At 36.5% G+C, this 24,974-nt stretch overlaps 1 protein-coding gene across 4 annotated transcripts in view; it reads left to right on the top strand.

Moving 5' to 3' along the window:
* DZIP3 (DAZ interacting zinc finger protein 3) overlaps positions 1-24,974 on the top strand; it is a 94,667-nt gene that overhangs the window by 54,247 nt on the left and 15,446 nt on the right. For all 4 annotated transcript variants that reach the window (XM_060198412.1, XM_060198408.1, XM_060198411.1 and 1 more), the window contains 7 exons: positions 3,475-3,640; positions 5,359-5,454; positions 5,919-6,046; positions 10,843-10,911; positions 15,035-15,131; positions 19,491-19,594; positions 21,157-21,244. In XM_060198412.1, the coding sequence (XP_060054395.1) occupies positions 3,475-3,640; positions 5,359-5,454; positions 5,919-6,046; positions 10,843-10,911; positions 15,035-15,131; positions 19,491-19,594; positions 21,157-21,244 (748 nt within the window). The remainder of the gene's footprint in view (positions 1-3,474; positions 3,641-5,358; positions 5,455-5,918; positions 6,047-10,842; positions 10,912-15,034; positions 15,132-19,490; positions 19,595-21,156; positions 21,245-24,974) is intronic.

The raw sequence follows: 24,974 nt of genomic DNA, 5'->3' as shown, positions 1-24,974 counted from the left end.
TCATTTATTTCTTTATTATTTATTTATTTTTAAATCTTTATTTATTTATTTTGAATAGAGACAGAAATTGTGAGGGGAAGGGGAAAGAGTGCGGGAAAAAGACAGAGAGACACCTGCAGACCTGCTTCACCACTCATGAAGCTTTCCTTCTGCAGGTGGGGACCAGGGGCTTAACCCAGATCCTTGTGCACTGTAATGTGTGTGCTTAACCAGGTGTGCCACCGCCTGGCCCCTATTTATTTATTTTTATCTTTATTTATTGGATAGAGACAGCCAGAAATCAAGAGGGAAGGGGTAAATTGACAAGGAGAGAAACAGAGAGACACCTACATCACTGCTTCACCACTTGCAAAGCTTTCCCCCTGCAGGTGATGACCAGGGGCTTGAACCAGGAGGGAACTTTGCATTTAATGAGAATTTTCACATCTAATCAAAATCACAGAACATAATCTATGTACATTAGTATATGTATATATAAACCCACAATTCTCATTACCATTTACCACAACTGTTTGCCATTTGCCTCATTCTTCCCTTAGCTTTGTTGGAGTTCTTTGAAGTGTATTCAGATCCCAACATCAAGTAATTTTACTTCTTCAGGCTTCATTTTGCCTCTTAGTAATATGAACAGTGCCCTATATTGCCATGATGCTGTTTTAATTTTAAAATTTTTTTGGATTAGACTTCTAGAACTTTCAAAAAGTCTATGTCCCTCTCTACTTTCATAGTTATTAGAGGACCTAGAAAAAATTTAAATTCTTTTTTCCCCCCATCATTATTGGTGGGGGGGTTAATGGTCTCAGTGCAGTTCTTAACACAGGAGTATAATTTATCATCTTTGTGTGTATCATGTAACAGGACCTCAAGATTCTCTTCACCCCCTTCTTCCTGCTCCTTCCCAGAGTCCTTTGCTTTGGTGCAATATATTACACCCAGTCCAAGTTTCATTTTGTTAAGTTCCTTCTCTGTTCTTATTTCTTAAGCTCTACCTATAAGTGAGATGACTCTGTATCTGTCCTCTTTTTGACTTATTTCACGTAAAATGATGTCTTCAAGGTTCATCCAAGTTGAGGTAAAGGGAATTACTTTATTTTTAACAACTAAGTACTATTTCATGGTGTGTTTATATCACAATTTTTCTGACCAGTCATCTGTTTTTGAACATCTGGATTGTTTCCTAGTTTTGGCTATTACAAATTTTGCTGCTGTGAACATAGGTATATATAGGTGTCTTGTGATTCTTTCGGGTAAATAAATCTCCGGGAAACTTCTGGGTCATAGGGTAAGTGCAGCAATGTGTAAGTGACTTTCCCCCCATATCCTCTCCAACACTTGTTCCTTTATAATGTATGGCATTCTCACAGGTGTAAAGTGGTATTTTATTGTTACCTTATTTGCATTTCTCTGGTAATCTGTAACTTTGAGAAAATTTAAATTCTTTAGGTAATTTGGAAAATTTATTATGTTTATATGCCAGTGTTCTATACACATAATTGGTTTTATTAAACTTGCCAAAATGTTAGTCATTCTGGAATATTTTAGTGACAATGTGCCATTTTAGTGTTTTACAAGTCATTCTACAAGTATTCAATATCATTTTTTCCTATGTCCCAGTGGCCTAAAAAGAAACTAATAATGCATCATAGAATTTTATATTTACTTTCTCTTCACTAATAAATATCAAGTCATTTACATCATGCTATAACTAAAACTACTGTTACTACTAATGAGATTGGCATAGAAACTCACAGCTATTAAATTATAGACCAACTGAGAAGATAGATATATTTAAATTTTAGACATAAATATAAAAATGGATTAGTGTTATATCTTTCAGACACCTAGAAACCTGTGATGGGGAGATGAGTTAATATACCTTCATGTCAACAACTGTACTACTGTAAATGATTAAACCCCAATATACTATGTTTAAAAAATAATGGATTAGTTATCATTGTTAAGTATAGCATTTTAATTTTTTTAAATTCTAGTTAGTAAAGTTTATGTAATCACTATAGTATATTTAAACATCTGTTTTAAAAAAAGAGTTTTATTTTGCTGTTGTTTTGTTTTTTTGTCATCACCTCAGCTTCACTGTTGCAGCCAACTATTTTAGATAGAAAGAAACAAAAATAGGGGCGGGGGCAGGCGGTATATCAGCCGGTTAAGCGCACTTGGCACAAAGCGTAAGGACCGACGCAAGGATCACGGTTTGAGCCCCTGGCTCCACACCTACAGCGGGGGGATCGCTTCACAAAGTGTGAAGCAAGTCTGCAGGTGTCTTATCATTCTCTCTCCCCCCCTCACTGTCTTCCTCTCCTCTCTCAATTTCTCGCTGTCGACGACAACAATAACAACGATAAACAACAAGGGCAACAAAAGGGGGAAAAAAAGCCTCCAGATTTATAGTGCAGGCACTGAGCCCCAGTGATAACGCTGGAGGCAAAAAAAAAAAAAAGACACAACAGCACCAATGCACCCTTCGCTCTGTGCTGGACTGAGTTGTACCCATAATAAAGCAGGTGCACTACCCTAGTGAGTTATCTTGTCCAGTTGAAACCTTAATTTGTAAAATGTGTTCTCTGTTGCTATTTGCAACCTGCCATTTAGGTTCTCCTCTAAACCCAAGCACTGAAGTTAATTACACCAACCTACCAGTTAAGAATGTTGTGTTAAGGGAGCCGGGCAGTGGCGCAGCTGATTAAGCGCGCGTGGGCAAAGCGCGAGGACCAGCATAAGGACCTGGGTTCAAGCCCCTGGCTCCCCACCTGCAGGGGGGTCACTTCACAGGCGGTGAAGCAGGTCTGCAGGTGTCTATCTTTCTCTCCCCTCTCTGTCTTCCCCTCCTCTCTCCATTTTTCTCTGACCTACCCAACAACAGCTAAAACAACAACGACAGACAACAAGGGCAACAAAAGGGGAAAAAAAAAAAGAACGTTGTGTTAATATAAGCTAGCCAATGTTGAAATGCATGTCACTTTTCCCAGAAGTAACTAATTTTTATAGTTATACTTGAAAAATGAACTCCAAGTTCTCATATTTGATTAAGTATTCACTCATATATACTAAAACTATATCTACTTAAAAAAAAAATCTTTGTTTATTGGATAGAGACAACCAGAAATTGAGAGGGAAGGTAGTGATAGGGAGGGGAGAGACAGACACCTGCAGCCCTGCTTCATAACTCATGAAGCTTTCTCCCTGCAGGTGGGGAGCAGGGGCTTGAACTCTCGTATGCTTTGCATCATGTGCACTCAACCAGGTGCACCACCACCTGGCCCCTATATACTAACTTTGTATCATGAATCTTCAGGACCAATACATAGAATGAGACCTGTCTAGTCTTCCTTTGACTGGTAACCCTTCGGATAGGTAGCATCTCATGAGACCATTACAGTATTAATTTGAGAAACAATGATGTAGCTGAAAGCATTAGATAACTACGTAAGTTTACATTGATTGTCACCACCTTAGCCCAAATACGGTAGTAAAGGATGAGCGGCTGAAGGAGGAGCAAGCAAATCCACATCCAGGCAGTGGTCTTATGAATGATGATGCAAGTGATAATCAAGAAGATTCCGCAGCTGAAGAAAAATCCTACAGCCTGGATGAATTACATATTCTGGATATGATAGAGCAGGTAAGCATGATTAGAAAGGGTACATCCCTGACTTCCTTTGTCCAGAAACAGTTGTTAACCTTTGTTTTCACTATGGTTCCTTGAATAACATGCTAACCTAGTGATTTATACTGTGTTTTTAGAAGAAAGGAAAAAAAATGGGGAGGGTACATACAAATTAGTAAATAAAGGAATAAAAAGTTTATAACCCACCTGCAGGGGAAAGCTAGACTAGCAATAGAGCAGCCCTGCAGGCGTTTCCCTGTTTCCCTTTCTCTTTCTTCTCCACACCCTCTTCAAGGAAGAAAAAGGAAAATCACCAGGAGCAATGAAATCGTTGTGTAGGCACTGAACCCTGTGACAAAAAACAAACAAACAAAAAAAATCCAAACACCCTATCAGCTGGAAATTTTCACTATATCCCTTAAACTGTTTTCAGGCTTTAACTGTAAATGAAAGCTGAACATAAATACATTCCCTGAAAAGACTTCAAATACCACCAGAAAAGTAATGTGGCTTAATCTCATTGGATTGTGTATTGTAAGTGAAATAGCATTATTTTTTAATAAAAAAGCTACTTAAACCTGGTTGTTAGCATGAAATATCTACAAAAATATTAATGTAGAACAGTTTTTTTCTTTGATTCCTGATAGTAGTCACATACCTATAATTTGAAGATTCAATAAGAATAATAAGAAAGTATTAAAACAACTGAATTTTCTTGCCCATGAAAATTCTTAACTGAGATGATTTCATTAACAGTTCATTGTTTAAATATAACATATAGAAATTTTGTCAGCTAATGCATATTATTCCTTTGTTAATAGTTTAGCATTCATGTAATTGTCATATGTTTCCTCACTTTATAACTACATTAAAACATATATTTTAACTAAAATACATAGTTAGCTACAATTTAAAGTTGTTGCCTCTGGTTTTCATCCAATGCCAGTTGGAACTGAAAAACAATTAAAATGACATATGCTCTTCAAAATTTTTGTATTTTGAACACAGTGCTTTGTGTTAAGAGCTGAGTAAGGCATGGTTCCTATAGTCATACTGTTTTTAATCCATTGGAGAAGTTGGACACTAAACTCAGGGCAAACACACCTGTCTGTTAGAATTCAAACTCTTTCACATATTTATGTGACCTTGGGCAAGTTATTTTCATCATTCTAAAATGGTAATAATGAGCACCTGTAAGTTATATGAGTCTTATGAAAATAAAACCATTATTTAAAAATCTGGAAAAATAAAGGGCTGGGTGGTGGCACACCTGGTTGACTGCATGTATTACAATGTGCAAGGACCCAGGTTCAAGCCCTCATCCCCACCTGTAGGGGGAAAGCTTTGCAAGTGGTGAAGCAGTGCTACAGGTGGCTCTCTGTCTCTCTCCCTCCCTATGACCCTCTTGATTTCTCTATCCAATAAATAAAGATAAAAATAATTAAAAAAAAAAAAAGAAAAATGATAGGCATACAGGGAATACCATCCGTTAGCAGTACGTAAGTAGCCTATGCTAATGAGTGCTGTATTTCTGAGGGGGCATTTATCTAAACAAGACAGAAGTGATGTTTGCATGGTGTCAAAGCATGAGTAGGAATTAGAAACTTTAAATTACCTTAGGGGAAAAATGTGTGTGTGTGTGTGTGTGTGTGTGTGTGTGTGTGTGTGTGTGTGTGTGTGTGCTTTTTTCGTTAGAAGAAAAATAAGGCATTCAAATTCCATTTTCCCAATAGGGTTCAACCTGCAAGGTGACTTCAGAATATGAAGAAACTGAGAAGGAAAAGCTTGCTCGACAACGGCAGCTTTACAAATTGCACAATCAGTGTGAAGTAAGTACTTTTCATTTGAAGCAAGCAAGCTATGAGTAACTCAAGTGAGGGAGATAACTAACTATATGTTCATGCAGAAAAAGACTCATGCCTAAGGCTCTTAGGTCCCAGGTTCAGCCCCCCACACCACCATAAGTCAGGGCTGAGCAGTGCTCTGGGAAAAACAACATCAACAACAATGAAGTAGCTCAGATGTTAAATTCAAGTATATTTGCTTGTGTTGGGAAGATAGCTAACCTGGTAGGATAAGTGCTTGGCCATGTGTATGACCTCAGCTCAAGCCTTTGCACCATGTGGGAGTGATACAACACTGGACAGAGCTCTGGTGCTGTGGTGTCTTCCGATTTATATGTGTCTCTAGCAAAAGTAAATGAATGAAAAAATACTTGTATTTTCATTTTTCAAAAACAGTTCCTAGTCATTTGCACAGAATTAACTGTGAAGTAATATTTTTCATTGATCAGGATTTCAAAAGGCAATTGAAAACAATGACTTTTCGGTGGCAAGAAAACCAAATGCAGATTAAAAAGAAAGACAAAATCATTGCATCTCTTAACCAGCAAGTCGCTTTTGGAATCAGTAAGGTTTCCAAGTAAGTGTAAATCTGTTAATAAAATAAAATTCTGGGTTTGCTCTATTATGGACACTTTTAAAATTTCATTGAGGAGTTGTCTCAGCATACTATTTAACTTCACTCTCCAACTTCACCTCAACTACTACCAAATTGTTGTCTCTTTCCACCATAGGGGGAAAATAAACCTGAGGGAAAAAAGGGTAATTTCTGTTTAGCCACTAGGTGGCATTGTGACTACACTTTAGGACTAGCTTAAAAATCTACTGTATGTTTGCCTAACCAGAAATTGAGAAATAAAGAACATTTAACTCAGTATATCAAGCTTTTCCTATAATGACTGAGTAAATGTGAGGATATAATTACATGAGAAAGATAATTTTCAGGTTATGTCTATAATATGTAAAAATATGACCAGTAATTAACTGTTGGTAACGTATAAGCTGTGTTCCTCAAAAATATAGAATTACTTGAATACCTTTATATATTAGTCCCTCAAAAGTATTTGTATTTTACGATCAAGATATTAAAAACAAAGTGTCTAGAAAATGTTCCCACCTCTACCAATCTCCTTTCTTTTACAGTTTAAAATACTAAGTGTATTTAAACTTAAAGTATTAAGTGCCCAAGACTTAAAATTATAACTAGGTAAAAGGAAGTAATCTACTTTATTTTGTACTGATCACTGCCTCCAACAAGTATTAGTTGAAATAGTGATTTATAGCACATTATTTTGATAAACAGCACTACATGATAACCAGTTGTTCGTGAAGTCTAATTTGAAATTAAATGCAGATCTGAGGCTAATAGGAAAAATGAACACATTTATGAAATGCCTTAGCATGTGGAGTCCAAGATACTACTTGTAAAATTAGAGACTTACTTGGCAGAGATTTAAGTCTTAAATTTTTTTGCTCATGACCTATATTCCAAATTGAAGGGGATTTTAGGAAGGCTTGGAAGCCATATATCTGGAAACCTACTATTAGTTATAATTTCAGGCTTCTCTCTAATGGAGTTAGATCCTTCAAGTTCACAAGGAGGTGAGAATCTACAATAGTGTTAACAGACTAAACTAGCTGTGGTCACTTAAGAACCTATGCTTCAGGATTAAAAAATGTTGTCTTTTTTAGCCTAAGAGGTAATAACATATTTAAAAATATGTTATATAATGTTAGAAATCAGAAAAGTAATGTCATCTATGCAGATGTGTTACCTCTCTCTTTTAAAGATGTCTCTCCTCACCTCCGGTAGCTGAGTACCTTGTTTGCTTAACATTACAAATAGACCACTTTATAGATGCATATATCTTCATATAATGAGCATTCAGTGCTGAACATTCATCAGGCATTTACCAGGGAGGTCCACTGTGAAAAGAAATATGTAAGGTACTCTATTATATAGAAGATACTAAAACATGTCAGGCACAGTAAGTTAATGGAGAGAGATTAATATGAAGAGTTTAAATTTGCATATAATTTAAGGACTTCCAGTTCCTGGAATATGTAGTAACTTTATTCCTTGAAAGTGCTCTTTACAACTAAAGCACTCTGTCCACAACACAACAAAGAAAAAACTGTGGAAGGTAGAAGAATACAGCAGACTGTCTAGAGACATTGGGACTTAAGGAGTAAACCAGTAGTGATTTCCTAATTGCCACCATATACCCTGTAGCAGGTACTATAGATATTTCCAACCTGAAACTGTCTATAGGTATAAGAGAAACCCCCAAGAAAAGCAGTTCTCTCTAATCAAATTCATGAAGAAAATAGCAATAGAAAACTACCTACTGGGGCCAGATGGTGGCACACCTGGTTAAGAGCTCACATTACAGTGTGTAAGGATGCAGGTTCAAGCCCCTGGTCCCCACATGTAGAGGGAAAACTTCACAAGTGGTGAAGCAGGGCTGCAGGTCTCTCTCTCTGTCTCCCTCTCCCCCCCCCCAATTTCTCTCTGTCTCTATCCAATGAAGGAAAAGAAAAGAAGGGAAAAGAAGAGAAAAACTACCTGCTTACCCTAGCCAACCACCAAAGATGCCCTGTGATTCATTCTTTAGAAGCAGGCATATGACAAATCAGATTTCCCTGCTTAGATAGTGGCCTCTACTTAGAAAACTGGTCTAAGACAGAAGTAGTTAATATGAGATCTGATGTCTACTTTCCTCAGAGGGAACTGAGTTTCTACCCTGGAGCTATTTGCCTTCTATTTTCTTGCCTCCCCAACCATCCCCATCCCCAAAACGATAGAAGTTCAACTGGAAGTTTCTAGTTGTCTCTGCCTGAATCAACAAAGCATTGAGTCCTCCTTTATTCTTTCCCAGCTTTCAGTAAGACCTAGCAGGAAGCTGGTCTTTAATACCATAGTAGGTGTGTGTCACTGTCCCACTTTCATGGGAAGATACCGTTAAGCTAAGACAGAGCTGAATTTCCATACCTCTTATCTATATTTAGACAGTGAGTTGGTGTTTACTTTGCTGAGATGCTATTGGAAAGACCAAGTGAAATATTGCATACCCAGACCCACGTAGTGGTTACATTCCTTCAGAACAGAGTATGCATACTTAAAAAGTATTAACTCGACCAAAGAGCCATATATCTAGGGTACAAGAGAAGAATACTTGCCAGATCAAGAACCAAGGCAGTCACAATATGAGAAATGATAATTAAGATAGTCCAGATTTGAGAATTATCTGATTACTTTAAAACAATCTTCATATAAATTTTTCAACAAGCACTATGGAAGATAGAAACAAACTGGGAGTATGGATTGACCAGCTAACATCCATAAGCAGTTACAGAAGGCAGAACTCCTGCCTTCTGCACCCAAAAGAGAACTTTGGACTCCCAAAAGGTTCAAGGATAAGGGAAGAATACCAAAGAGATCTGAATCCCAGTTCCACCAGGATCTGAAGAGTTTATCACCAGGAATCTTGTTTTTGTACCATTGCAGGAAGGGAAGCAAATCTGGAAAATACCAGAGGAAGCCTCACACTATTTTCCTTATCAGAGAGAAGAGTAAAAAAGGAAAGAAGAACATTTGAAAGTAGTAATAGATGTGGGTGTGAAAGAACATAGAAAAAAATGTCATATATATATCTATCTGTATCATTATAGATAAAGTCAGTCCATATCTGTGACCATGGGATAACTATGCAGTTTCCAATGGAGTGGATGAAGACACAGAACTCTGGTGGTGGCAATGTTATGGAATTATACCCCTATTGTTTTACAATTTTGTAAATAAATATTAAATCACTAATAAAAGTAAAATTTTCAGTAAGAAAATTGATTTTGAAACAAATGAGAACTTAGAAAATCTCAATAGAGAAATATTAGAGAAAACCTAGGAAGTTATAATTTAAAATATAGTAACTAATAAAAACTTGTTGGATCTAAGAGTAGGATTGACAAGATTAAGTAAATGAATCTGAGGGCAGATCAGTAGAAATTTCCCAGTCTTTACAGTAGACAGGAAATAGACAGAGAAGGTAATATAAGAGTCTTGGCCTTCTCTGAAACAGTAACAGGAGTTAAAATTCTCATCAGAAGAGAGCAGAGAGTATATATGAGAAAATATTCAAGGTAATTATGACTAAAAATTTTCCAAATTTGTTGAGATGCACAAATGTACAGATTCAAGAAGGTGAATAAACTCCAAATAAACTTAAACCCATGCCAACACATCATAACTAAAGTTTTGAAAACGAAAGACTTAAGAAAAAAATTGGAAATAAGTAGACATCAGTATGGAAACAATAACATCAGATTTCTGATCTGAAACTGGAGACCAGAAAATAGTGCCACATTATTCAGGTACTATAAGGAAATAATTGAAAGAAAAAGATGAAACCAGAATCTTGAATCCTATATCTAGCAAAAAGATCATTTAATTGAAAGGAATAAATGTGATTACAAAGATAAAATATAAGAGCTTGTTGTTCATAAACCTACCCTCAAAGATTGACTAAAGGAAAGTCTCCAAACACAAAGGCATGACAATAGAAGGTTGGAACTTTGGAAAAAGAACAGAGGACAGAGTTAAGAGGAATAAGAGTCTATTTTTCTTATTAATGAGTTGACAAGATAGCTCACTCAAATAGTGCATCCGCTTTGTAGTGCATGTGACCCAGTTTCCAACTGGCACTTAGCATACTTAGGGAAATTTCAGTGCTGTGGTATCTTTCCCTTTCTCCCTCTGCTTCTGTCTTTTTCTTTTCCCTCTCATTCTGTTTGGGGAAGAAAAGAAAAGTTAATTGAATGTTTGAAGGAAAAATTATAACATTCTGATGTAGAGTTCAATGTATATGAAGGGAATAAAACAATTATAACAACTAGCATATCTGTTTCACTGGAAGTAGTAAAAACACCAACTAGTACACTATGTATGCATCTTGTAATCCCTGCTATTAAGAAATCTGCAGAAAGAGATATTCAGAAACCCTATAAACACATCAAAATGAAATTCTAAAAATTTTCAAATAACCCAGTATAGGGTAAGAAAAGAAAAACAGGAAATATATAAGTCATAAATTTAATCCCTCAGTGTGTCAGTTAGTGTGTATTGTCTTTTTCCTTGCCTTTCTGATTGGTAAGGTGAGAACTTAGTTCTTTCTTTTGGATACCAGTAAATCAGACATCAGAAGAGATCTGACTTTCGGAAGGACTAGACATAGGAGTCCAGTTACTTTCAGGTTTACAACTTCTGACCTGGAATGGATAATACTGCAATAATTGTTCCTCTTTAGCTACAGAGAGAATTGTTTTGACTACATTAATAAAAAATAATTTCTAACATTATGATTGTCTTTCTTCTTATAGATTACAGCATCAGAACCATGCTAAAGATAATGAAATCAGAAACCTTAAAGAGCAGTTTTCCATGAAAAGGTACAAGCGACTTTTGCTTTGGATAAGTATACTTTCTTTGGAATTATTTTTTCACTCAGCTTGTTCTGACTAGGGCAGTGATAGAATTTATCTCCTGAAATGTGTGTGGGGAGAGGGGAATTTTGAGTTGGAAATTAAAACAGTTTCTAAGACTTGACAACTTTTATATATTTCTATTATTTCAATATTTTACCCAGATCTAGAAATTAATACTTCTAGAAACATTAATAAATACACTGGGATAATAGCTATAAACTGAAAGTGTCCTGAGCAAACTGGGAAGTGTGTTCACATTAGCTCTAGCCCAAGAAAACTAGTGAGACATTAAATTAGCAAAATTAGGCTCCCTATTGAGCTTATCAGTTCTTATCTCTTGACCCCTAACTAATCAATGCTACTAGGTGTGACAGTTTTATGTAACTGGTTGTTACTTTTGCCTGTTCATGATGTTTTTAATGACAGTTTTTCAGATTTAGTTCATTATCATAAGATTCACCCTATTAAGCTATATTACTGTAACTCATTGCTTTGTAGTTTATTCACAAAGATATACAATTACCACTCCTGATTTCAGAACACTTATATCACACTCAGAAAGAAAGCCTTGTGGTGGCAAGGGGCTCATTCAGTAAAGGTGAGAACCTGGGTTTGAGCCCTGGACCACCAGGTGGAAGCACCTATAAGGTGAAAGCTTCTCCAGCAGTGGAATTGTGCTGTGGTATCTCTTCTCTTTGTGTCTCTCCCCTCCCTCTCCTTCTCCTTGTTCTTGTGTGTCTCTCTCTTTCTGTCTCTCGCCCTCTGTCTAGAAGGAAAAGAATAACCACTGGAAGCGTAGAGTCATGCAAGCACCAAACCCCAGTGATAACCTTGGTGGCAAAAATTAAAATAAAATAATAATAATAACCAGATCAAAGAAGCCTTAAATCCTTTAGAATCTTTTCTTTCTTCTCTTCTTTCTTACCTTCTAGCTATCCCTAGTCTATTTTTTGAATATGAATCCTATTATGAACATTTCACAGACATGATAGGATTTGTGGCCTGTTGTCATTTACGCATTTAATTAATTTTGTGGAACTGGGCCTCATACATGCAATTTTTTCATTCAGGCAAAGAGAGAGACAGGAAGAGATACCATAGCACATCACTAGAAATTCCTCTCTTACCATAGACCTCCTCCCATAGGGCCCCAGGACTGTGACCTGCCTGGGTTGCATGCATGGCAGGGCATATGCTCTACTGGTAAACTGTCCCTCATCCATGCAGATCCTATGTTCTGTCACTGAGCTACCTCTTTGGTCAAGACGTGCCAAATTTTGCTTACATTTTTATCAGTTAATGAACATTTAGTTTGTGTGCATTTTCTATCTATTGTGAAAATGCTGTTACAGACATTGTATACATTTTTGATGTGGATATATTTTTGATATGGATATATGTTTTCAGTCTAAACTCTTTAATGTTCTGAAGAACTGTTTTCTATTAACTGAGCCATTATACACTCTCAACAAAAACATATGAGGATTCTGATTTCTCTACATCTTCATTAATATTTGTTAAATTATCTTTATTTTACTCATTGTAGTGGATGTAAGATGATGTTCCTTATATCCAAAACAGAGGTTATTTACTTTTCATTTTCCTAATGATTATTTGAGACTTTTAATGTTTGATTAGAGAAATATCTGTAAGACTCCTTTTACCACTTTTAAAAAATTGAAATATCTTAATTTTTATTTTATTATAAGAGAAGATAGAACACAGTACTTTTTTTTTTTTTATCAGAGCACTGTTCAGCTCTGGTTTATGGTGGTATAGGGGATTAAACCTGGGACTTTGGAGCCTCAGGCATGAGAGTCTGTCTGCATGACCATTCTGCTATCTACCCTCCATCATTTTTTTAATGATATATATATATATATGAGAGAGAGGGAGAGGGAGAGGGGGGAGAGGGAGAGAGAGAAAGAGGGAGAGAGAGAGAGAGAGAACAGAGCTCCATTCATCATTCAGCTCTGGCTGATTGTAGTGTGAGAGAATGAACCTGGGACATTGGAACCTCTGGCATGAGAGTCTTTTTGCATAACCATTATGCTATCTCCCTAGCCTAAGTTGGTTTTATTTTTATTGTTAATTGTCTTATCAGAGATTTGATTTGCAAATATTCCCTACCCCATTCTGTGAGCTATCTTTTTTACTTTTATGATGATTATCTTTTGAAGAACAAATTTTTTTTAAAGATTTATTTGCGAGGAAAAAGATTGATAGAAACAGAGCATTACTGTCTCACATGCAGTAATAGGGACTGAACTCAAGACCCCATGCTTCAGGGTCCATTGCTTAATTTATTGCATCACTTCCCAAGTTACAGAAGGACAAAAGTTATTTTGATGAGATCCAGTTTAATTGTGTCCTCTTGTTCTTAGTAAATCAATTTGTACAATATTCAAGGCCATTATGATTCCTCTTGGATGAGTTAATATATCACCCTGTATATTTTATGATTTTTTTTACCTTAAGATCCTCTAAGTTTATTGCTATTTTTAACTGTATATATTTTTTTAGTATTTATTTATTTGCATAGAGACAGAGAAATCAAGAGGGTAGTGGAAAGAGAGAGGGAGAGAGAAAGTTCCGCAGCACAGTTTCACCACTTGTGAAATGTTCCCCCTACAACAGTGCGGACCAGGGGCTTGAACCCAAGTCCTTGTGCTCTGGAACATGTGGCTTCAACCCGGTCCCAACAGTATATTGTTTTTTTATATTTCTCTTAAATGTTTGCCAGGGATACAAACATCCAAGTGTTTCTCATTATAAAACATTGAGGGTGATCTTTGTAAAAATCCCTATTATATTTCCAATTCATTATTTTCATTAGGGACATGGTTTGACTTATATACTTTATCGTCCTGGGACTCAAGACTATGAAGCTGACATAAGACAGAAAAAGAAAAGCCAAATATATAGTCACTTTTCATTATGTCTTTATAAATAAGATCTTCATCTTCATCCACCTCTCTTCCTCTTGAAGTAAATATTTTAGCATTCTAAGCTGTTGAATGAACACTGAGGTAACCAGTCAAATATTTTAATGCACTTATCTTAGTTCAATGACAATCCAGTAAAAGCCACTCTGGTTACTATTAATGGGATACAGAAAGGTTTGTAGGAACTTTGTTTTAGGTAAAATTTACTAATAATGATAATAGCTAATATTTAGTATTTAATGTGACATACACAAACTACATTATGTATGCTATCTTAATGAACTTTCGGAGCATCTCTTTGAAGTAGTTATATAGTTTTCCAACTATGATGAAACAGAAGAATAAAGAATCTAAGCAACTTATCTAAGGTTTCACATTTAATAAATTGTTACCATAACCCCAGGAACCAATTTCAAATTAATAGTCTCCAGAGAAGAAAGTTTACAATCAGTGGAACAGTGCTGCACCTATTTCTACTCTCTGTGTCTCTTTGCTCTCTTTCTCTATCTCTGTTTCTAGATCCTCTTCCCCCTCCCCCCATATATATTGTCACTAGGAATAGTTGAGTCAATCAGACACTGACCACCAGTGATAAACCTTGATGGAAGAAAAAAAAATGCTGTGGAACTCAGATTTATTTTCAGACAACTTGATTTTAGAACTAACTTTATATTAGTACTCTTTTATTGACAAATTTAAAATGTTCACACTCTTCTTGATAAAGGATAACAATAAGAGATAAGTAATATCCTCTCATTTGTGTATGCTATGTACTATTCTAAGAAATCATTTCCTTTTTTCTTTTTCCTTAATTTGGGGGTTGATGATTTACAGTATGGCTGTTGACACATGGGTACAATTTCTCATCTCCCTGTGATGAGACCTAAGTTAGGTCTTTTTCACCATTCTGCCCCAAGACCCTCAAACCCCCTCCACCTTCCTCTCCTTTCCTAGAGTCTTTTGCTTTGGTGCAACACACCACATCAAGTCCAAGTTTCACTTTGTGTTTTTTGTTTGTTTGATTGTTTTGGTTTTGGTTTTTGGTTTTGGTTTTTTTCCTACTCACACATTTTTCCTGAGTAAGGTAGATAAGCCTGTCCTTGCTGCTGTGTTACTGACTCTTTAATGCTTATATATTTCAGATCTCAGTGGGAAATGGAGAAGCATAATCTGGAAAGTACAGTTAAAACATACTTAAACAAACTGAATGGAGAAACTAGCAGAGCTATAACAGCTGAGGTAAAAGTACAAAGAAATGGGCTCAAACTTTGGTGCTCTGTTTTGATGCATTGACATTTTTAAATGATTGCTTCAGTGTTCATGCTCTTATATTTTCTCCAGAATGACTTCACAAATTGATCTGCTTTGATTATGCAAAGGATATTAGGAAAATATAATAGAGAAAATTCTGATAATACTAAGCTACCAATTCAAACATCTGAGAATAATGTTTTACTGCTGCCATGCTCTTTTCTTAGAAACTTGCAACAGAGTATTCCAGAATGTATGCATATTGTTCACTCCAGTGTCAAAATCAATTTATACCTTAAAGAACCCTCAAAAATCACCTAGTTTCTACTCAGGTGGCTTAAGAACTGTCTTAAAAAATGACTATAGGGAGTCGGGCGGTAGTGCAGTGGGTTAAGTGCACGTGATGCAAAGCACAAGAACCAGAGTAAGAATCCGGGTTCAAGCCCCAGCTCCCCACCTGCAGAAGAGTCACTTCACAGTCGGTGAAGCAGGTCTGCAAGTGTCTCTGTCTTTCTCTCCCCCTCTGTCTTCCACTCCTCTCTCCATTTCTCTCTGTCCTATCCAACAATAACAACAACAACAATAAAAACAAGGGCAACAAAAGGGAAAATAAATATAATAAAATAAAAAAATGATTATAATTTTATTCTAGAAAATGTTTTTAAAATATAGAACTAGTGACCAATGTGATAGCTCCTTGCTAGAGTTCGGGACTTGTATGCCTGAGGCTCCAGATTCTTTGGGGTTAATCACCAGTGTGATCATATGCCAGAGTTTAGCAGTGGTGTGTCATTTCTCTTCTCTCTCTCTCTTTTCTCTCTCTCTCTCATATTTATTTATTTGATACAGACAGAAAGAAACTAAGATGGAAGGAGACAAAGAGAGAGAGAGAGATAAGAGATACATGCAGCACTGCTTCATCACTTTTTGAAGCTTCCCCCATACACACAAAGGTGGAGAACAGGGGCATAAATCCTGGTCCTTGCACATTGTAATAAGTACACTCAACCAAGTGCACTACCACCTGGCCCATCTTTCTCTCTCTCTATTCTACTTTCATTAAAAATAAATAAATAAATAAAAGATACCATATAGCAGATTCAATCCCTAGCAACACCATAAGCAGTGTTCTGGTAAAGAAAAAAGAAAGGAAGGAAGGAAAAAAAAGTTAGAGAAAGAGGAAGAGAAACATGTTAGGGGGCTGAGAGGTGGCATACCTGGCCAAGTGCATACATTACAGTGAACAAGGAAACAGGTTTAGGTCCTCACCTGTAGGTGGGAAGCTTTATAAGTGGTGAAGCAGTGCTGCAAGCATCTCTCTTGCTCATCCCCTGTGTCCCCATCCCCATCGATTTCTCTCTGTCTTATCAAAAATAAATAAAGAAGAAGAAGAAGAAGAAGAAAGGGAAAAGTGGCTTCCAGGAGGTGTGGATTCATCTTGTGGGCACCAAGCACCAGCAATAATCCTGAAGCCAATTAAAAAAAAAAGAAGAATGTTAGCTTATTAAAGGTCAACAGTTTACATTTTATAGTTTAACTGGCAAAACAAATTGCTTGCTGGTAAAACCACTATTACTTTTCTTTGCATGTGCTAATATATCATGAAAAAATGTATATATCTAGCTTACTTATGCACTTGTATATGAATTTCCCTAATAAGCACAACTAATATGAATTATAGAATATGAATGAGTTAGTCTAATATTTGCAGCTTTGGGATGACAAAATCATCTTGTGTCCAGGTGATCCTTGGAAGAAACTTTAGGTTCTAAGTATCATTTTAGTATGGTCATTTAAAGAATTATTTATGGTTATATATATATATATATATATATATATATATATATATATATATATATATTTTTTTTTTTTTCCCTCCAGGGTTATTGCTGGGCTCGGTGCCTGCAGCATGAATCCACCGCTCCTGGAGGCCATTTTTCCTCCTTTTTGTTGCCCTAGTTGTTGCAGCCTCGTTGCGGTTATTATTGCCATTGTTGACGTTGCTTTGTTGTTGGATAGGACAGAGAGAAATGGAGAGAGGAGGGGAAGACAGAGAGAGAGGGGAGAGAAAGATAGACACCTGCAGACCTGCTTCACCGCCAGTGAAGCGACTCCCCTGCAGGTGGGGAGCCGGGGGCTCGAACCGGGATCCTTACGCCGGTCCCTGCACTTTGCGATTTATGGTTATATTTATAAGAGAAAGAGCCCAGGCCTCTTCTCTGCTCTGTCATACAGTGATATCTGGAACCTTTGGGACACCAGGAATGCAAAATCTGTGCTTTCACACATTAAACTATTACCTCTGACCCACTTTTTGAGAACTGTTATTTAGTGTTCTATGACAGCAATTAAGTTACTGTTAAGATTTGGGAGTCCTGTGGTAGCACAGTGGGTTAAGCGCAGGTGCAAAGCGCAAGGACCGCTGTAAGGACTCCGGGTCGAGCCCCTGGCTCCCCACCTGCAGGGGAGTTGCTTCACAGGTGGTGAAGCAGGTCTGCAGGTGTCGTGGCAAAGCGCAAGGGCCGGCTTAAGGATCCAGGTTCGAGCCCTCAGCTCCCCATCAGCAGGGGAGTCACTTCACAGTCGGTGAAGCAGGTCTGCAGGTGTCTTTCTTTCTCTTCCCCCTTTGTCTTTCCCTCCTCTCTCCATTTCTCTCTGTCCTATCCAACAATGACGATATCAACAACAATAATAACTGCAACAACAATAGAAAACAACAAGGGCAACAAAAAAGGGAAAAATAAATATTAAAAAATTAAAAAAAAGACAATACGCAAGGACACACGTTGGAGCCCCAGGTCCCCAAGTGTGGTAGGGAAACTTTTTAAGTGATGAAGCAGTGCTGCAGGTGTCTCTCTCCCCCTGCCCTCTCAACTTCTGGCTATCTGTATCCAATAAATAAAGATTATGAAAATTTAAAATAAATAAAAGAGTAGAACTTTGGTGGTGGGTGTGGTATGGGACTAAGTACCCTATAGTACTGCATTCTCTAACCCATATATTCACAAATAAAAAATTTAAAGTAAAATTCAAATGCATTTTTTGCTAAAACACTAAAAGAAATGCAGTTGTATGTGTGCATGTAATTTTAATTATTAGGTCAAGCTTAATACAATTAAGATTATCTGTGTGTGGCTTAGCTCTGTTCTGTAGCAGAATATTCAGGGATTTGGCAGTTATCAGTCAAGGAGTGATATTTGAACCAAATATTCCTGTATTAGGTGTTGGATGCTAGCAGCAGAAAGTTCAGATTACCTTAATAACTCGTTTGTACATTTTTTTTTAGTGCTTTAGGTCGGCAGGTTTCTTTCTACTTTCATTTTTAATTTTAGAAGTACCTGATGCTGCCAATAAGTATAGTAAACTCTTTTCAATGAAAAAATGGTAAGTGACCATATATCAGTAAAGATGGAGAAGGGATTCTTATTGTGGGAAGGACATTAGACTAAGCATCCTCCAAGGTCCCTTTGCACTATATAGGCTGCCATATAGTCATGTACTTATAAGAGCTCTATTTAACATTCTTTTGACTTTCCAGTGACATGAAATCATTATGCATCAAGAAGTAACTGGTAGGATATTCTCCAGTGATAATGGACAATGACAGTGAGCCACAGTGTCTAGTTAGCATTTTCAAAGCTTGAGTATTTTAAAACTTAAAACGGCTTTATTTAATTTATTTATTCATGTGTGTTTGTTTATTTTGTTTGTGATCTTGTTAATCAAGGAAAAAATTTTTTACATCTGCTTTCATTAATTAAGACTATTAATATTTCTTTAAGTGTCCTTAAATTTCACAGCATTTACCTGCGAGCTTTGAAAAATCCCAGTATCTATGTAAAAAAAAAAAGCTATCACTGTATTGGGTAGGTTAATGGTTTAGAATACAGTTGTTGACACATAGAAAAGTACTACCTCTCTCCTCTTTATGCCATGTGAAACTATACCCCTGAAATTTTCTAATTTTGTAAAAGTCCTGAAATACTAATAAAAAAGGAAGGAAAAAAAATCCCAATACCCAAGCCATACTGATTTCCAGTTAAATTAGAATTCTGAGATCAAAGTATCATTTTCATTTATTTTATTTTCTGCGATGATTTCAGTACAGGTCATAAAACTAATTTTCTACACTGTTTACCAAATCCAGGAGCTATTTAATATAAAATTAGAATTACAAAATTGACTTGAGAACTTTTATAGTGCATTGTGAATAGTCAAGGAACAGGAGTGATGTCAAAACAGATTTGAAAATAGTTTAAAATTTACTTGAAATGACTGGGGAAAAGAATGTTTTCATTTACAAAGACACAGCCACCTCTAACTTCTCTGTCTCTCAAAAATCTGTAGGTATATTTCTTACAGTGTCGTAGAGATTTTGGTTTGCTTCAGCTAGAGCAAACTGAAAAAGAATGCCTCAGTCAGCTTACCAGAGTGACTCATATGGCAGCAAGGTAACCTTTCCCTCTTAATGCTTCTTGATTGCAAGTGCTCCAAGGATAGAAATAATCTGTATATATATATATATATATACACACACACACACACACACATACATACATACAGAGTCTTTGGGGGTATGGAAACCCTTGTGTTTTTAAACTTAAAAAAATATTTAGTCACTTTGATGCTTTCCCTTTGTTGCTGCTACTGCAACAAACTGAAACACTGAAAAGTCTTCTGAATACAACACTAAAAGCCACTGACAGATTTTTCTCTGTAGCAAAATAATTCAGAAGTCCTCAGAGGCACTCATGAAGCCAAATGTTTGCAAAACAGAATGTGTTCTAATCGGATGACTTTTTTTCTAATTGTTTTCTAATGCTTGATTTTAAATATTTGTGGCTTACGCTGGGGAGGAAATCAGTATCAACACCTGAAATCATATGACAAAAGCAGTTTCCTGTTGTGCTATAAATTAATGGATTTCCAACAATGTCCAGGTTATATGAGATTCTCCTTAAAAATTTAACATTTCATGGGGAATTCACCCTCAAATTTATTTAAATGAGGATCTCTGAGACCATGACATCATTATTTTATAATGATTTTTCTTTTAATGATCATCATTATTCATTTCTAAAGAATCAGAATCTCTGATATTTTATACAATTCCAGGATGCACTGATGTTTGTAAGGTTGAAGGAGGCATTATTGCAAGTGATTACTCTGTCTTTACTTGCAAGAGAGAGAACCCGGCACTCTGTAAATTAGAATGTTTTTAAGCCTCATTGTATGAAATATAACTTGTTATACTCTACTGTATCTGTTGTGATGGTTGATGCTAGGCTAGGGTGGAGATTTATAATTCACACTCATAAGCTTTGATGAAGACCATAGGAGAAGGAAGACCCTAAATATTTTGAAGCTCTATTTAACTAATATGGTTGACAAAGCTGCTGTGTTTGTGCAGTTTATTCTCTGCATAGAGGTGGTAATTAAATTCTTCTCTATGGAAGAGGTGCTTTTTTCTGATTTGTCCTCCCCTGGGGAATTATTTAACTTGCAAAAGAACCTCATAGGCCAACTGTAGCTCCATTGTATCAGGATTAATGAAAAAATAGTTAAAAATCTGTTTCTAAGCTGTGTCAGCACATTTGTTCCTTCTTTGAATAGCTAAGACAAATTTCCTCGTTTGGCCTTTTCTGCCTCCATACTTAAAGGGATGAATTCCTATGCAAAGGGTTTATGACATGTTCTTACAAGTATTACCAACATAGAAAAAAATTGCTGTTCTGTAAGTATAAATGGCATCTACTTTTAGAAAAAATATATATCCTATATTTCTGCTGCTTCTTTTTCTTCTTCTTCTTCGTCTTTTCTACCCCATAGCCCCTTGGTAACCTCCTTCTTATATTATTATTATTATTACTATTAGCAAGGTCTTCTATATAACTTTGTGCAAAATTGGGGTAGTTATAGGATACGTTGTGTTTACATATAATGAAAAATGTTGGCAATTTAAGTGATAAATAAAACGAAATAACTTTTTCTTATTATTTCTTTCATATTCCAGTAACTTAGAGTCACTTCAGTTAAAGGCCGCAGTGGACAGTTGGAATGCCATTGTGGCAGATGTTAGAAACAAGATTGCATTCCTCAGGGTAAGTTGTGAAATATATCTAGAGGATCTTGACTGAATGCTGTAGAGGTAAAGAAAACCTAACATTAAAACAATTTTTTTTTTAAATTTCTATTTATAAAAAGGAAACACAAAAACCATAGGATAAGAGGGGTACAACTCCATACAGTTCTCACCACCAGAACTCAATATCCCCTCCCCTCCCCTGATAGCTTTCCTATTCTTTATCCCCTTGGGAGTATGGACCCAGAGTCATTATGGGGTGCAGACGGTGGAAAGTCTGGCTTCTATAATTGCTTCCCTGCTGAACATGGGTGTTGACAGGTCGATCCATACTCCCAGCCTGTCTCTCTCTTTCCCTAGTGGGGCGGGGCTCTGGGGAAGTGGGGCTAGAGGACACACTGATGAGATTGTCTGTCTAGGGAAGTCAGGTTGGCATCATGTTAGCATCTGGAACCTGGTGGCTGAAAAAAGAGTTAACATATAAAGCCAAACAAATTGTTGACTAATCATGAACCTAAAGTCTGGAATAGTTGAGATGATGAGTTGGGGGAATCTCCATTTTATAGATAATAGGCCTATTATAGTTATATTCCAAAGAACCCATGACTATACTAGTTTTTTTTTTTTTTTTACATTAAAACAATTTCTACAGATATTTATGGAAGAACATTTTTTTCCCATTTCTGTTACTATGATTATGCTTTTTTAAGGTTTTACATTGATTGCCTGCATATAGTTAGTTGTAGATAGTATTCTAGACTCATATCTGGTCTTTTGAATCCTTAGTATGGTAAATGATAAACACAAAAACTTTGAACTCACTGTAAATTTTCATAGAATTTGAAAACTAACTCTACTTCAATGAGAAATAAATGTCTCAACTTAATCTGAATAGTTATATATTCATGGAATTAAAAGATCAAATGGGCCTATATTCATTTTTGAAATGTTTTTCAATAATAATTTCCTTGTTTGAAATAACCTTGGATGACAAACTATAAATGTTTCAGTAGTGCAATTTCGTACCTCTTCAAATCGTATTACCACTTCTCACGTGCCACCACATGCCATCATTCCTGTACCAAAATGTATTGGGTCAGCTCCACCTTTGTAACCCACTCTAGCTCTTTCTTACCCCATATCCCCTTGGTTACCTCAATTCTGTCACCCAAGTGCTTTTCTCATTTGATTTTGTTTGTTCCCTTGATTTTTTTTTTTTATCGTATATGAGTGACCCATCAGTGTTTTCCTTTTATACTAGTATCTTTAGTATTTCTTATAAGACTAATTTAGTGGTACTGAATTTCTTTAGATTTTGCTTCTCTGAAAAGCTCTTTACCACTCCTTCAGACATGATTGATAATCTAGCTGGAAGAATATTCTAGGGCAAAGGTCTTTTCCATTAAAACTTTGACTGTGTTGTGCTGCTTCTTTCTAGCCTTAAGAGTTTCTGTTGAGAAATATACTAATAATTTTAAGTCACCTTAAGAGAAAGACTCACTTTCTTTCTCTTGCTTCATTTAATTCTCTTTTTATCATTGATCTTTACCATTTTAATTATTAAATGCCTTGGTGAGCTTAGTTTTTATTTACTTTTCTTGGGGTTCTTAGAGCTTTCAGAACCCAAGGATCCATCTTTTTTTTTTTTCCAATTGGGAAAATTCTCAGCTAGTAGTTCTTCAATAAGAATTATATCCTTCAGAAAGGAGAAACATGAAATGAAACCTGAACTGGATATGGTGACTTATACCAGAATAAAGGACTCTAGGAAAGGAAGGGACTGAGAAGGCATTGGGCCTGGTGTGTGATGGTGAAAATGAACGATACCCCAGGTTCCCACCTGTAAGGAGAAAGCTTTGTGAGTGGTCAGACAGTGCTAAAGGTGTCTTTCACTCTCCCTCTATACCCACCCCTTCACTCTCGAATTCTCTATGCCTCGATCCATAAATAAATATTTTTAAAAAGGAAAGAAAGACAAAGTCCAGATCTATTATCTCTATGTAGTGTTTTCTATGAATGTTGCAGAGCTGTTGTAATTAAAATAAAAACAGGTCCCACTAGTCCACTGACTTCAAAATGATAAATTCTTATTTATTTATTTGGGAGACAGAAATTTAAGATTAAGAAAGGTGAGAGAGAGAGAGAAAGAGAGAGAGCACGCACTGTTGCTCATGAAGCTTCTCCTACTCCACAGGTAGGGACCAGGGTTTTTTTTTTTTTTTCCTTGTTCTAGATAGGGTGAAAATAGAGGGCATGGACATTGGCACACTGGGTTAAGGACACATAGAACGAAGTATAAGGATCCCAGTTCAAGCCTCTGGTTTCCTACCTGCAAGGGGATCACTTCACAAGCAGTGAAGCAGCTTTGCAGGTGTCTTTCTCACCCCATCTGTCTTTCTCTCTCAATTTCTTTCTGTTCTATCTAAAAAAAATCGAAATAATGGCCACAGAAGCAGTGGATTTATAGTGCAGGCATCAAGCCCTAACGATAACGCTGGAAGCAAAAATAAAAATAAAAAAGGAAAGACAGCATAGCATTGATTTAGTGAGGCTTTCCACTCCATGATGTTTCTATGTGATCACTAGGAGCTCACTGCTGGATCCACATAGTATAGTCTCACTCTACCAGATGAGTTATCTCCCAGCCCAATAGATCTTTCTAAAAAATTCAACTGTTTATACCTGAGGGAAGTTGATAGTTTGTTTTTTCTTATCTCAATACATTTTAAATATTGTTTCTGATATCATAGTTTAAGGATTACTGTTCTGTGTTTCATTCTTTGGAACTATGCAGGTGTTCCCAGTTGCTATTTTTTATTAGTGTTTTGATTCACAAAATTATGGGACAAAGGGTATAATTCCATACTGTTCCCCACCACCAGAGATCCAAGTCCTTATTTCCTCCCTTGGAAACTGCAGTTGCCCTCCCAAGGTCACAGATGTGGGTGGACTATTATTTTTATAACTGTCTGTCTGTATTTAATGTAGATTTACCCATTTCTTCCCTCTCCTCCCCTCTAAGTCAAACCTATACCACACTGCCACTTCTGAATGCCCCTTTTTTCCTCTTTCTCTGGGCCCTGATGGAATTGGAGTTCAAAACCTTCTGGTTGTCTTCCCCTAACATTTCTCTTCCTCTGGGAGTATGGATCAAAAAAAAAAAAAAATTTTTTTTTTTTTTTGCCTGTTGTTTGCACACATATCCACTGCTCCTGGTGGCCATCTTTTTCCATTTTTGTTGTTCTTGGATAACACAGAGAGAAATTGAGACAGGAGGGGAAGACAGAGCAGAGGCTCAAACCAGGATCCTTGCACTGGTCCTTGTGTTTCGTACTATGTATGCTTAACCTAGTGTGCTGCCTGGCCCCCTGGATCAAACTTCTTTATGGGGTGCAGACGGTGGGAGTTCTGGCTTCTGTAATTTCTTCTCTGCTGGACATGGATGTTGAAAGATCAATCATATCACCAGCCTGTGGGGTGGGGCTCTGGAGAGGTGAGATTCTGGTACACTTTGGTGAGGTTATCTACCCAGGAAAGTCAGTATGGAATCATAGTAGCATCTGCAACTTTGTGGCTGAAAGGTGGTAAGATAAAGCAGGACAGAGTATTCAATAAACAAGAACCAAAAAGTAGGAATAGAGCAGATACGAATAGGGGTCTTGGGGTGGAAATAAGCTAGAAAATACATTTTAGGTATGTTCCAAGTGACCCATGATTTTTTTTTTTTTGTCTCCAGGGTTATTGCTGGG

Source organism: Erinaceus europaeus, chromosome 9 (genome assembly GCF_950295315.1).
Source record: "Erinaceus europaeus chromosome 9, mEriEur2.1, whole genome shotgun sequence".
Taxonomy (NCBI): domain Eukaryota; kingdom Metazoa; phylum Chordata; class Mammalia; order Eulipotyphla; family Erinaceidae; genus Erinaceus; species Erinaceus europaeus.
This window is presented reverse-complemented; position numbering and strand designations above follow the sequence as displayed.